General features: G+C 51.4%; 1 protein-coding gene across 11 annotated transcripts in view; it reads left to right on the top strand.

Annotated features, from left to right (window-relative positions):
* The window catches only part of TACC2 (transforming acidic coiled-coil containing protein 2), a 204,704-nt gene that overhangs the window by 137,617 nt on the left and 52,087 nt on the right, over window positions 1-15,000 (top strand). For all 11 annotated transcript variants that reach the window (XM_060171129.1, XM_060171124.1, XM_060171125.1 and 8 more), the window contains one exon: window positions 11,566-11,702. In XM_060171129.1, coding sequence (XP_060027112.1) covers window positions 11,566-11,702 — 137 coding nt within the window. The remainder of the gene's footprint in view (window positions 1-11,565; window positions 11,703-15,000) is intronic.

The raw sequence follows: 15,000 nt of genomic DNA, 5'->3' as shown, positions 1-15,000 counted from the left end.
GCATCTATGAAATGACCAGAATGATGCCGTTCCTGCATCGCACCTGGAGAGCGTGCTTCAGTTCCGACTTTAATCAGCTCAGCATTTTTAATAAGTGGGTCAAAGAATTAGTTGCCGTTCCTGCATTATGCATGAGAGGATGGTGTGAAGAATAAGAAGCAGCAGGCAGAGGCTTCTCTAGAGAGGAGCAGCACCCCTGGGTCTGCTGGGACGCTTCCTCCCTGCTGTGTGTGTTTAGAGCCCTCTGTCCCTTTCACCACAGACTGCTTGCCCGGGGGAGGGACCTTACTGTACAGAAGCTGTGTTTGCAAACACTGGTAGAAGGTGAGTGCTACAGCTTTCCAGATTTTAGTCCTTCCCACCACCTGCCCCCAAGTACTCTGGCCACCCGATGCCACATCCAGGCCCGTGTGTCTCTTTCCCTAAGTGCACAGTTCAGCATCATGACTGAGACCCAGCAAGACACAATGGATGGTGCATATGCTGCCATTAACTTGGCAGCACTAGGAAAGAAAACGGTGGTGTTTTGTTGTTGTTGTTTGATTGTTGTTATTGTCTTTCTGTTGAGCTGAGAGCTCATCACCACCTGGGAAGGCTTCCTGAGATGGGGCCAGTTTTCAGATAAGTGAGGTACAACAAAAGCTCAGGGGTGGGGCCGGGTGGCATCAGGCCTTGGTACATAGCACATTGTCATGCATGAGGATTCTGGTTCAAGCCCCTCGTTCCCACCAGCAGAGGTGAAGCAACACTGCTGATGCCTGCCTTTCTTTCTTTCTTTCTTTCTTTCTTTCTTTCTTTCTTTCTTTCTCCCTTTTCCCTCTTGCTTTCTCACTATCTCTGTTCAAGATAAATAAATAAATAAAAGTTGGGGGAGGGAGCAAACCTCAGAGCAAGTTCTCTCCCTTCTACAGAGCTTCGAGCTCCCCAAGGGCACAGTCAAGGTCGGAGTCTTGAGGGCATCACGCAGGAGAGCATGATGCTAGGATGAATGATTGCAGGTGTATGTCTCTTTGAGAAGAACCATGACTTCTCTGCAGGAATCAGATTTGCACTGATTGAAGCATGAGTAGTATTGTGTGCAGTAGGAACTCTCGGATCCTTTCTCTGTTGTTCTCATCAATAATAGAATAGACTTGCCAAGCCTTAAAGTCAGAATTGTATCGGGTAGATTAGAAAATTGAGACCTGGGAGCTTTTCATTATAGAAGCACAGGGCAGAACAACTCAGATCCACAGGGCAGCCTCCAAATACACCTCCTCCCCAATATTTTGGCTCAAATGGAGAGGAGAGCAAGGGATTCACTGGGAAGGGGGGGAGGGTGGACAAAGGGACAGACACGGGGAGACACATACTAGGCTAAGGAGGGTTGGGCCGTGAACATCTCAGGAGCTGGGATTCTGAGGCTGGACCCACTACTGCTGAGTTCTGTACTCACTTGGGGCTGGTGAGGCGGACCCGGTTGAGCACACACGTGCAAGGACTTGGGTTTGAGCCTCGGCTCCCCTCCTGCAGGGGGAACACGTCACAGGCAGTGAAGCAGTGCTGCAGGTGTCTCTGTCTTTCTGTCTCTCTATTTCTCCTTCCTCCCTTCTCAATTTCTTTCTATCCTATCAAATAAAACAGAAAGAGAAGGAGGAAAGAGAAGAGACAGTGAGCTCCTCCATCTTCTTTCACCCCAGGGTCATATGGCTGGATGACAGGACTGTGGATGGGGGCGTGCAGAGCTGACCACACAGTGAGGGGTGACCCCAGACATCTGAGTGTCCCTCTACTTCCCTGGGGCCACTCCCTGCTGGTTCCCCCCCCCCTCAAGTCCTTGCGAGTGGGCGGTGGCATAGGGACGGACTCTGAGATACCTACTTGAGGGCTCACTAAGGGGACTGGACTGAACAGCTGCAAGAAAGCGGGGAGTGAGGGAGTGAGGAAGACAGAGGGCAGAAAAGGCAGGCGCTGGTCTGACTGTCTGGTGGTCCCTGTCTGCAGCACCCCCACTCCATGTGAAATCATTATTATTTAATTTAAATTTATATATTATTGGATAGAGACAGAGAGAAATTGAGAGGGGAGGGGAAGATAGAGAGGGAGACAGAGAGACACCTGCAGCCCTGCTCTACCACTCGTGAAGCTTTCCCCATGCAGGCGGGGATCAGGGGCTTGAACCCAGATCCTTGTGCACTGTAGGGTATGTGCTAAACCAGGTGCGCCACTGCCTGGTCCCCATGTGAAATTCTTTGATCCGCTGCCCTGAAGCTGAGGACGCTGTGGGAAACTGACAGCTTGCAACCCACGTGCAAGGTGTGTATTTATGTGATGCTGACTTGTCAGGCTGTAGGGTAGCGCCCAGGCGCACTGAAAGCAATCAGAGCATGAGGTGTCCAGTCTGCCCACCTGCAGAGCCTCCCGGAAGCAAAGGAAAGTGCTTGGGTCAGAACGGGAGACAGAAGCAGGGCTCTGAGCCCCTGCTCCCACTAGGCAGGAAGCATCAAGCTGTAGGTTCTCATCCTTGGTACCCAAGAGGATGCCCACTTGGACTCAGCTGCCCAGGTGCCCGTTCTGTGCTGGGTGACAGGTCCTGCTGAAACGGGCATGGGAGGATACCCACCTGCCTTACCTGGAGACGCACGTGGGAGGGTGGAAGCGGAAGCTTTGGGAAGCTGCTTGTGAAATGTCTGCTGTGACTAACTGTCGTGGGGGTCACGGTCTTTGATGGATTCAAATTAGAAGCAGCTCCCTGAGTTGGGCAGGATGCTAGCAGCAAGATGGGTAGGTGACCCCCGTCCCACGATGCTCTGTATGAATGAGGACAGAGCCAGGCTCGCCAACCACGGGTGGGCATGGCTGCTCTGGATGGTGGAGAGGTGTGGATGAGGTGTGTAGTGGGGGCCGGGGAGGGGACTGCATTCTTGCTGCCTCCTCTTTCCCCCTTTTACTGTGTCACCTGGACGTGACACCTTGAGGGCACTTCTGGGCTGGCTGTGTACCCACTCAGGCTACATCCTCCCCAGTACCCAGCTAGACACAGGCCTGTGTTTTAATAGCACTCTATGAAGACAGAGACCACACATGCCCGTTGCCTCTGTGTCTGTGCCTGTGGTATTTGTCTGTCTCTGTGCACGTATCTTAAGTGCGGGTCTAATTATTATATCCCAGATAAGCAGATAATGTGTAGACATTGCTCGGTTTTGCTGTTTGGTAAAAAGATTGATTTCCTTTTATGTTCATGAGTAGAGCGAGAAATACAGAAAGCAGAACACCTCTCCCTCTCTCTCAGAAAAAAGATTTTGAATGTCAGCCAGTCGGAAGCTCCCTCTTACATCTCTCTGAGTTCCATGTTTTTTTCCCTTTGGCTCAGATCCACACATCTCGTTTCTAGTTAGATTTTTTTAAGAATCTGGAGGTCAAAGCTCCAACCAGAGTTACTCAGGCAAAAGGCATCCAAGCTGTAAAGATACAATTTCAGGCCTAGCGGTGCATGAGGCAGACACATGAAAGAAGACAAACCGAATCTCTCCTTTACATGTTTATCCTGAGACTTGATTCACAGTCCAGCTTCTCTTCTGGGGGGCATCACACGTGCAATTTACAGATCTGTGCAGTGGTGCATTGGCGGGGAGGCCGTGGGGAGCCACTCTTTGCTGTGGGCCTGGTACCTTTATGGAAAAATCAGAGATACAGCTCTGGAGTGAGTGTCCCAACTCTGGAGTGAGTGTCCCAGCTCTGAGTGAGTGTCCCAGCTCTGGAGTGAGTGCCCCAGCTCTGGAGTGTGTGTCCCAGCTCTGGAGTGAGTGTCCCAGCTCTGGAGTGAGTGTCCCAGCTCTGAGTGAGTGTCCCAGCTCTGGAGTGTGTGCCCCAGCTCTGGAGTGTGTGCCCCAGCTCTGGAGTGTGTGCCCCAGCTCTGGAGTGAGTGTCCCAGCTCTGGAGTGAGTGCCCCAGCTCTGGAGTGTGTGTCCCAGCTCTGGAGTGAGTGTCCCAGCTCTGGAGTGAGTGCCCCAGCTCTGGAGTGTGTGTCCCAGCTCTGGAGTGAGTGTCCCAGCTCTGGAGTGAGTGTCCCAGCTCTGAGTGAGTGTCCCAGCTCTGGAGTGTGTGCCCCAGCTCTGGAGTGTGTGCCCCAGCTCTGGAGTGTGTGCCCCAGCTCTGGAGTGAGTGTCCCAGCTCTGGAGTGAGTGTCCCAGCTCTGAGTGAGTGTCCCAGCTCTGGAGTGTGTGCCCCAGCTCTGGAGTGAGTGCCCCAGCTCTGGAGTGAGTGCCCCAGCTCTGAGTGAGTGTCCCAGCTCTGGAGTGAGTGTACCATCTCTGGAGTGAGTGTCCAAGCTCTGGAGTGAGTGCCCCAGCTCTGGAGTGAGTGCCCCAGCTCTGGAGTGAGTGCCCCAGCTCTGGAGTGTGTGTCCCAGCTCTGAGTGAGTGCCCCAGCTCTGGAGTGTGTGTCCCAGCTCTGAGTGAGTGCCCCAGCTCTGGAGTATGTGTCCCAGCTCTGAGTGAGTGTCCCAGCTCTGGAGTGTGTGCCCCAGCTCTGGAGTGTGTGTCCCAGCTCTGAGTGAGTGCCCCAGCTCTGGAGTGTGTGTCCCAGCTCTGAGTGAGTGCCCCAGCTCTGGAGTGTGTGTCCCAGCTCTGAGTGAGTGCCCCAGCTCTGGAGTATGTGTCCCAGCTCTGAGTGAGTGTCCCAGCTCTGGAGTGTGTGCCCCAGCTCTGGAGTGTGTGTCCCAGCTCTGAGTGAGTGCCCCAGCTCTGGAGTGTGTGCCCCAGCTCTGGAGTGTGTGCTCCAGCTCTGGAGTGTGTGCCCCAGCTCTGGAGTGTGTGTCTCAGCTCTGGAGTGAGTGCCCCAGCTCTGGAGTGTGTGCCCCAGCTCTGGAGTGAGTGGCCCAGCTCTGGAGTGAGTGTCCCAGCTCTGGAGTGAGTGTCCCAGCTCTGGAGTGAGTGCCCCAGCTCTGGAGTGAGTGTCCCAGCTCTGGAGTGAGTGCCCCAGCTCTGGAGTGTGTGCCCCAGCTCTGGAGTGTGTGTCCCAGCTCTGAGTGAGTGCCCCAGCTCTGGAGTGAGTGTCCCAGCTCTGGAGTGTGTGCCCCAGCTCTGGAGTGTGTGTCCCAGCTCTGGAGTGTGTGTCCCAGCTCTGAGTGAGTGCCCCAGCTGTGGAGTGTGTGTCCCAGCTCTGAGTGAGTGCCCCAGCTCTGGAGTGTGTGTCCCAGCTCTGGAGTGTGTGTCCCAGCTCTGAGTGAGTGCCCCAGCTCTGGAGTATGTGTCCCAGCTCTGAGTGAGTGTCCCAGCTCTGGAGTGTGTGTCCCAGCTCTGGAGTGTGTGTCCCAGCTCTGAGTGAGTGCCCCAGCTCTGGAGTGTGTGTCCCAGCTATGAGTGAGTGCCCCAGCTCTGGAGTGTGTGCCCCAGCTCTGAGTGAGTGCCCCAGCTCTGGAGTGTGTGCCCCAGCTCTGGAGTGAGTGTCCCAGCTCTGGAGTGAGTGTCCCAGCTCTGGAGTGAGTGTCCCAGCTCTGGAGTGAGTGTCCCAGCTCTGGAGTGAGTGTCCCAGCTCTGGAGTGAGTGCCCCAGCTCTAGCATAGGCAAGAATGAGAACAAGGCCTTGTGGAGGGCAGAGAGTTACATTTCTTTCATGCCAGTGGAATCAGGTGGGTTCATACCACACTTGACTGTCTGTTTTGCTCTGGCGTGCAGTGTTTATGCTTTTCAAACTGGGCATGGTGAGATCTGACTGGTTACAGGGCGGGAATGACAGGGCCCGGGCTGATTGGTCACAAAATGTACTGAATCAAAGGCACAGCGGCTTGGCTCTAATCAGAGTCCGCCAGGGTGCTGTATATTCAAAGGTGCACAGGTGTGGAATGGAAGGGCGTGAGGGGATCGGCCACAGTATCCACCAGAAGTGCGCAGGTTATTACAAACAATCTGGGAAGTATGTGGGGTTGCTCATTTCAGTATCATGGTAGTTAAATCCATTTCAGAACTGTGTGTTTGTGTGTGTCCCTATCCGTCTGTCCTTCTGGTAGACATGTACAGCCCTGCACATACACAGTGATGCCACGTGGGCTTTCTTTATTATGGAGACACTGCGCAGAATCCAGGGTTGAGGCCTCTTCATGATGGTGAGGACACCCGTGTTTCCCAGGGTGCCTCTGGTCCACATGTGGCTGGCAGGGCAGCCACCCCCATCTCCACCCGCCTATCACCCCCCCTCCAATTCTTTTGGTCCCAACTCAGTAGCTTTGACCATATTTGTGGAGACCCACAGAGAATTGGGGCTACAGCTGCTCTTCTCACTGGAAACTAAGGTCACCACACTCGATGCCTGGCCCTGCGGAACAGTCTCTTTTTCCCGTGGGGACACCTATGACTTGTCCTGTTCGCCAGCATCTATGTACTTACACAGTGAACACAGCATCTGCCTCTCCTGGTAAGTCCCCCCCCCCCCCTTGTAATTTAGAGTGTTTTTACTTCAGCAGACTGTTGTGGCCTGGTTCTCATTCTCACACATCCTTGTGGCAATTTGAATCCATTTTTGTTTGCTTGTTTGTTTATTTCCATTTTGAAAGCATAGGAGGCGTTCACAGAATTGTTGTACCTTAATTTGTATTTATTTATTTATTAATTCTTGTGGTGGAGAGCGGAAAAACAAAACAGTGGATGAGAAGTGCTTTTCTCCAAAATGCTGCCTTTATTTGTATGTGCAGGCTCTTTGTGGGTGAATCACCAAAATCCTTGGTCTTGGAAATGTTTCTGGAGCCCTCTCTCCCCCTTCGGGGGAAACTCAGTGGAGGGTCGGAGGTGGGGGGTGGGAGAGCTAATTAAAAAAAGCTTCCACCCGCCTCGCCTCCACTAATTAACTCACTCTCCTCTGTCTCCTGGGAGAGGGTGGCATGCTGTCTGGCTCCCCACACACTGCCTCCCACTCTGGGAGATGGTGAATGGGGGTCCCTCCCAGCAGGTGAGCCACTGACCCAGCAGCTGCAGTCAGGGAGACCTCATTGGAATTCAGCAGCTTGAACCCCCAGAGCAACCCCCCCATCCTCACCGCTGGCTTGTGCTGTGGGCAGAGAGTGGGGCCCCTTTGTGTTGGTGAGCCACACGTGACCGGAGGGCTCAGGGCTGCAGAAGGCACGGGTGGACATGCCATCTCTGTTTGCCACATGCCCCAGAGAAGCAGAGACAAGATTGAGATCTTGGAGCTCCTAGCGGAAAACTTAATTTTGTCGGGTGGGGGATAGAAGCTGTTTTTTTCCTTCTGGGAAATGGCTTTTGCCTCCTGGAGAATGTGGCCCCCCGTGAAATGGGCTAATCGGATGTGGGCAGCAGTCACCAGTGGTGGGGACAGGGACCTGCTGGTCCCTCAGGAGAGTTCTGGAAAGAGGCAAGTCTGGTCCCTTGTGTGAGTCTCCCATGTTATCACTGATGTTAGCACTGTGCTGGGGACCCGAGTGACAGCCTGGCCCTCCAGGCTGCTCCAAACTCCTATTCCTTTGTGATAAGCTTTTTTTCTTTTTTGTTACTTGCTTTCCTTATATTTTTCTTTTTCTTTTTTTAATTTTTATATATATTTTTTGCTTTTGTTGCCCTTGTTTATTGTCGTTGTTATTGTTATTGCTGTCATTGTTGTTGGAAAGCATGGAGAGAAATGGAGAGGAGGGGAAGACAGAGGGGAAGAGAAAGACAGACACCTGCAGACTTGCTTCACTGCCTGTGAAGTGACTCCCCTACAGGTGAGGAGCCAGAGTCTCGAACCAAGATCCTTATGCGCTTGGCGCCACGTGCGCTTAACCCGCGGCACAACTGCCCGACTCCCTCCTTGTATTTGTCATACCTGTCAGCAGACTGCAAAACTTCAGGGACCCGAAACTGTTGTTGTTTTCCCAGAGCCCTGCTCAGCTCTGACTGATGCTGGTGTAGGGGGATTGAACCTGGGACTTTGGAGCCTCAGGCACCAGAGTTTTTTTGCATAACCATTATGCTATCTCCACAGCCCCTAACTCTGCTGTTGGCTAAGCATTGAACTTAAATTCACTTCCTCCCGGTAGAGGCCCAGCCTTCCATGTGAATGTGTGTTCATAGCAACCCTTTGCTTGGATTGAGGCTTTGCTGATGGAATCTGAGAGCAAGCTCGGGATTTCTGGGTGTCTGTCTGGGCCCTTTAGGGCGTCATGGTTGGCAGGAGAAGCCAGGGTCCTTGGGAGCTGGGGCATGGGGGTCCATATGAAGTGACCAACAAACCAACTTGGCAAACATCAAAGTCCCCTTTCTTTTTTTTTTTAATATTTATTTCCTATTGTTGCCCTTGTTGTTTTATTGTTGTAGCTATTATTGTTGTTGTTATTGATGTAGTTGTTAGACAGGACAGAGAGAAATGGAGAGAGGAGGGGGAGAGAAAGATAGACACCTGTCGACCTGCTTCACTGCTTATGAAACGACTCCTCTGCAAGTGGGGAGCTGGGGGCTCGAACCGGTCCTTGCGCTTTGCGCCTCGTGCGCTTAACCGCTGTGCTACCGCCCGACTCCCCAAAGTTCCCTTTCTAAAGGACTCAGTCAGTGATGGCTTTTTTCAACTCTGGCCAGCTGGTGGGTTCCTGGTCCTCTCCGCTACCTGCCGGAGGGGCTAGAGCAGATGCTGTCCTCTGTCCAGGTTCCTGGTCCTCTGACCTTTGAGAGTCCAGAAGTTAAGAGTGTTTCAGTCACCCTGCTGATCTGAGCTGTCCCCTCTGATTATAGGACTTAAGCCAGAGTCCCCCTTCAGGCCCTCTGCAGCAGCAATCCTAAGACACCCCCTCCCCCGGATTATTACCTTCCTTGTTGCAAATGATAAAAATGTCATGGGGGGGGGGGCTGGGAAGTGGGTGCATCTGCTAGAGCCACACAAAATAGTGGACTCGAGTTCAAGCCCCCCCCCCCAGGCCTGACCTGCAGGGGAGGAAGCTTCACGAGCAGTGAAACAGTACTGCAGATATCTATCTGTCTATTTATCTATCTCCCCTTCTCTTTCAATGTATCTCTGTCTCTAACCAAAATAAATAAATTAATATTAAAAAAAAGCATTTTCTCAGTTTAAAGGTTCCTGGATGGGACTAGAGAGACAGTACTGTGCAAAGGGTATTCATGCTTGAGGCTCTGAGGTCCCAGGTTCAATCCCCAGCACCACCATAAGCCAGAGCTGAGCAGTGCTTCAGTCTCTGTTACTAAGTAAAAATATCTCTGTTTGTAAGAAAAGCAAAAACAAAAAGCCTAGAGCCAGGGAGATAGCTCGATGGTAGAGCACAGGACCTGTGTGCCTAGGCCTCACGTTCAGTCCCCAGCATTGCATATGCCAGAGACAAGTGGTGTTCAATCTTTCTCTCTCTTTCCTCCCTTTTCTAGCAAAATTAATACATTTTAATGTGTAGAATACTTTTCTTCCCCCATGTATTACCTCTGTTCTGCCTTACGGTACTATAGGGTATTGAACCTGGGACCTCAGAGCCTCAGGCATGGAAGTATGTTTGCATAACCATTATGATAGCACCTCAACCCTGTGAAGAATACTTTAAAAAAAAAAAAGTAGCCCAAGAGGTATAGCATGGTAGAGTGTAGGACTTGCAAGCTTGGGGTTTTGAGTTCGATCCCTGGCACCGAGTTATGTCAGACTGATACTCTGGCTCTCTCTAGTTAATAGATAAATAAATCTTGAAAAAAATATATCCTAAGATGGTATTCATCCAGGTGAGGTTGCCTGAACAAGGAGGAGACATGTGCCAGGACTCAGTGACTGGGGGAGGACCCTCATACTTTCATGCTAAAATCGAGTCCCCAGCAGAGACTGGGTCACGGAAGGGGGCTGTGGGCTTTCTTGAGTCCAAGACAAGGTTTCAGTTTAGGACACGGGGTGGGGAGTTGGCTTCTCCTTGTGGGGGAGTGTGCCCTGGAAGTACTTTGGGGTCAGAGAACTAGGCTTTTAAAAAATTATTATTAGTGATTTGATATTCATTTATAAAATTACAAGATTACAGAAATTCAATTCCACACCACTCCTACCACCAGAGTTCTGTGTCCCCATTCCCTCCATTGGAAATTTCAATGGTTCTCCCAAAGTCACAGATACGGGGTGACTATTATTTCTATATCTAGCTATCTGGCTAGCTACCTAGCTAGCTTTTTGCCTATTTTTTCTATGGCTCTACCTTTTCTTCCTTTCTAAGTCACACCTACACCTATTATTATTTCTGAATGTCTTTCCTTTGTCCTCTTCTGTCTCCAGGTCCTGATGGAATTGAAGTTCAGAGCCCTCTAGTCATCTTCCCCTAACATTTCTCCCCCTCTGGGAATATGGACCAAAATTATTTGGGGGGTGCAGAAGGTGGGAGTTCTGGCTCATATAATTGCTTCTCCACTGGACATGGGCGTTGTCAAGTGGATCCATTCCCCCAGCCTGTTTCTGTCTTTCTGTAGTGAGAAAGGGTTCTGGAGAGGTGAGGTTCTGGGACACATTGGTGAGGTCATCTGCCCAGGGAACTCAGGATGGAATCATAGTAACATCTGCAACTTGGTGTTTGAAAGACAGTTAAAATATGAAGCAGGACAAAATGTCTAATAAACAGGAACCAGAAAGTAGGAATAGAGCAGATGAGAATAGGGACTTAGGGTGGGGAAGAAGCTAGGAAGTCGGTTTTAGGTGTAGAACTGGAATTTGTACCTCTGCCTTGGCTGTCAGGATTCATTCATTCTGTCATTCTGGACTCAGGGATGATTGAATATGTCCATGTGGCCCTTTCAGCTCCCACAAGAACAAAGATAATCAGCATGATTAGAAAGTATATGGAATCAGTGACAAGGTAGGAGAGAAGAGGACCGTGGAGGAGTAGCATGGTGGGTGAGGAGAGAATGAATGGTCTTCGGGTTCATGGAAGGGGGTCCCTCCGGGGTGTTTGAACTCCAACATACAAGAGCGCAGCGGGTTAAGAGCACAGGGCACAAAGCGCAAGGACCGCCGTAAGGATCCCGGTTCGAGCCCCCGGCTCCCCACCTGCAGGGGAGTCGCTTCACAGGCGATGAAGCAGGTCTGCAGGTGTCTGTCTTTCTCTCCCCCTCTCTGTCTTCCCCTCCTCTCTCCATTTCTCTCTGTTCTATCCAATGAACGACATCAACAACAACAATAATAACCACACAAGGCTACAACAACAAGGACAACAAAAGGGGGGAAAATGGCCTCCAGGAGCTGTGGATTCATGGTGCAGGCACTGAGCCCCAGCAATAACCCTGGAGGCAAGAAGAAAAGAAAAAAAATCAGTTGGCTTGAGCTGATGCCAGATAATATGTACCAGAGTTCTCTGGAAGGGCACTGTGTTGCTTGCCTGTTTTACTAGGATGATGTCTTTCCAGTAGAGCTGATCTCAGGAAATCTTGTGGGCAGCAAGTTGCAGAGTCGCCCTTGGGAGTCTACTGCTCTGAGGTTTCCCTCCTCTGTCATCTGCCCTTCACCAGTCCACCTGAGGGTCAAGGGAACCCAGATGCCAGCTGCTCAACAGATTAGGGACTTGTCCCTCTGAGAGCAGCTACAGCTCTGTCCAGCCCCCTTCACCTTCTATCTCTCTTTTATCTCCACTAGGAGTTCTGACTCAGAAGAAGCTTTCGAGACCCCGGAGTCAACCACCCCTGTCAAAGCTCCCCCTGCCCCTCCCCCACCGCCTCCCGAAGTCACTCCCGAGCCTGAGGTGTGTGCACCGCCATCCCCAGAAGAACCAGGTAACTGTGGGTCATGCTTGCAACTCCAAATGGCATGCTTGTCATTTTGGTTTCTCAGACAACCCCCAGCCTCTGGGGCAGGGGGGTATGATTTCTGTGAGTGACAGAAGGGGGAGCCGTGATTGCTGTCTGCTCTGCTGAGGCACTGCCAGGATTGTCTTTGGCAAAACCCACTTACTTAGCTCAGGGCGCCTCTGCTTGGCCTTCAGAGGTGGGTTTGGCCAGGGGCTTGTGCACTTGGAAGTGTCTGTCTTATATTTTAAGCTTTTTTTTTTTTAATCTCTTTATTGGGGGATTAATGGTCTACAAAATAAAATACAATGATTTGTACATTTCCCAGTTTTCCACATAACAATTCAACCCCTACTAGGTCCTCCTCTGCCATCATGTTCCAGGACCTGAATGCTTCCTCCCACCCCAGAGTCTTTTACTTTGGTGCAATAAATACACTAACTCCAGCCCAAGTATTGCTCGGGGTTTTTCCTTCTGATCTTGTTTTTCAAATTCTATGAGTGAGATCATGCCATATTCATCCTTTTGTTTCTGACTTTCCTTACTTAACATGATTTCTTCAAGTTCCATCCAAGATGAGCTGAAAAACGGTGAAATCACCATTTTTAATAGCTGAATAGTATTCCATTGTGTATCTAGACCACAACTTGCTCAGCCACTCATCTGTTGTTGGACACGTGGGTTGCTTCCAGGTTTTGGCTATTACACATTGTGCTGCTAAGAACATATGTGTACACAGATCATTTTGGATGGGTGTGTTGGGTTCCTTAGGATCTATCCCCAAGAGAGGAATTGCAGGATCATAGGGTAGGTCCATTTCTAGCCTTGTGAGAGTTCTGCGGACTGCTCTCCACAATGATGTGACATTCCCACCAGCAGTGCAGGAGGGTTCCTTTGACCCCACAACCTCTCCAGCATTTGTTGCTGCTACCTTTTCACAGTGACCTGGAACATTTTTTCATGTTTGTTGGCTTTTTGGATCTCTTCAGATTTTAAGCTTTGGTCACTGTCTCCTGTAAGAGCTTTGGTTCTGCACAGAGGTGCTGTCACATAAACACCAGGAAATAGCAAAAAAGGAAAAGGATAAAAGGAGTCAGGTGACAGCTTATGTGATCCTTCTCCGAACACTGAGAATGGACCGAGGGAGGCCGTTTCTGTCCACACCACAGCGTCTTTCTGGCCTCCAGGCAAATAAGTAGCCCAAGGACTTCGGGAATGGTCTGGTGCTTCCGTTCCGTTCTGTTCCGTTCCTGCTCCTGGCCTTGTTCCTTCTGTCTGACCTCCTTTTCCACCAAACGAAGCACAGTCTCCACTCTGAAGAGCACATCTGCGTGTGGCATGCACCTTTCCTTCATGGGGGTCTCTGGAAGAACAGATGTCGTGCAGGAGTGAGAGACGGCTCAGCTGCCGATGGCCAGGTGTCGGAACCCCACAGAGCCTTCCATTGTACCTTTCCGTTGGCGGCATCTTTGAACGGGACTTGCTGCTGAAACTCCCATGAGGCTCAAAGGCTATGGATGAGACACTGAAGACCCTGGAGATACAGCCGTGTGGCTGTCAGCCCCCCCTCACCCTCCGACCACACAAAGATCTATAGAATCAACCGCCTGTTGGAAACCTGCGTCTTCTGGCCCGTGAGGTGTCTGAGAGGAAAGCCTCCCTCTGAAAACCATGGTGAGAAGAGGGAAGAGAGTCCAACCCTGTTTTTCCTCAGCTGTGTGCTCCCTCGGAATAGTGCCAAAAGAACCACCTGACATGAAACAGCTGATAAGACTTTTTTATTTCCCTCAGCCAGGGCCTCACACATGCCTGGTTCCACTGCTCCTGGCCAACATTTTTATTCCTATAATTGCACCAGAGCCTCCCCTAGTGCCTTGTTATTTCCCATGTGGTGCTGGGGACTGAACCCAGGCTGTGTGTATGGGGGCAAGGCGTGCACTCTACCTGGTGAGCTAGCTCTCCAGCCCTAGGCAAGACCTTCAAGTGCAAATAGATAGATGTCATCTCTCCTCTTGGATGCTTACATGTTTACAAAGTAATGAACTTTCTCTCAGGCCTTGTCCAGCCCCATCTGAAGAGGCCACCTTGGGGGTCCTCGGGGGTCTTTCCTGCCTCATCTCCCGTGACCCTGTGCATAGGACAGTGTCTGCTACAGTGACTAGTGACCATGCTATTTGAACTCAAAACTGGCCACCAAGGGACAGGGCCACGAGTCACATCATTAAATGATTGCTCCTGATCAAGTGTCTGTCACGTGCCAGGCCAGTGCCGGGGGTCTGTGTGTGAATGACCCCTCGACTTCCCAGCATCCCTGGATGGGGGATGCCTTCCCTGGGCGAGATGTGGAATGTCCCCCACTCAGCCAAGGTCTCCAAGAAGTGAGGGCTCCCAGGATCAGATCAGAACCCAGGCCTCTGGACTCCAAGCTTGGCTCTCCTCTGCGGGTGAAGTGAGCCTGTGTGTTTGAGCGCCCCCTGGAGGCAGGGGATGCTGAGGGCGGATGCCAGATGGACCCCTTGTTTCAGAGTGAGCTTGGTGTGCTGAGGTCATTGTCCTCTGGAGTTTCTCTGCCACCCTCACGGCTGCTGGATGCCTGTCACCCCTCCCTCCTGGAATCCTCAGGTTTGAGATCTGGGGAACACGTGCACCAGGTCGGCCTGTCACCCGCACAGCCTGACATGTCCTATTTCTGGAAGAGAATCCCCACAGGGAAGCAGAATTCAGGCCCAACCAACCCTCACTCATCCTCCTAATCATTCCTGTCTCCAGATGTCAACACATTGCTTCCTGACTGGAAGCAGGTGGGGCAAGTCCGTCTGACTTCCCTGTTGATGGGGCGGCCCTGGAACCCAACAAGGCTTGGCAAAGGTTGGGTGACATCAGTTACCCTTTATTGATTTACTTTTTCTTGGTGTTCAGAATCCACATTTCCAAACTCATTTGTTTTGTTCTTGACCTGAAGACTGTGCTGCCTATGACTAGTGTCTGGACCACACTGCCCCCTACATCTGTGTGCTAAGCCTTTGCCCTTGGGGTGACTGTGTTGGAAGTTGGACTTTTGAAGGAGATGGTGAAGACTGAATAGGACTTTAAAGGGTGGGGCCCTAGTGCCATGGGACCAGTACCCCTGTAGGAAGAGGCACGAGGGTATGAGAAGATGGAGGAAGAAAGGGCAAGTGAGGACTCTTGGCGAGAAGATGGCCAGCTGCAGTCCAGGAGAGAGGCCTCCCCAGAGGTCAGCTGTGCAGACACCTTGACCTTGGACTGCCAGCCCCAGTCAGCAATA

Source organism: Erinaceus europaeus, chromosome 14 (assembly GCF_950295315.1).
Source record: "Erinaceus europaeus chromosome 14, mEriEur2.1, whole genome shotgun sequence".
Lineage (NCBI taxonomy): Eukaryota > Metazoa > Chordata > Mammalia > Eulipotyphla > Erinaceidae > Erinaceus > Erinaceus europaeus.
The sequence above is the reverse complement of the archived record's forward strand: the minus strand, read 5'-3'. Positions and strand labels throughout refer to the sequence as shown.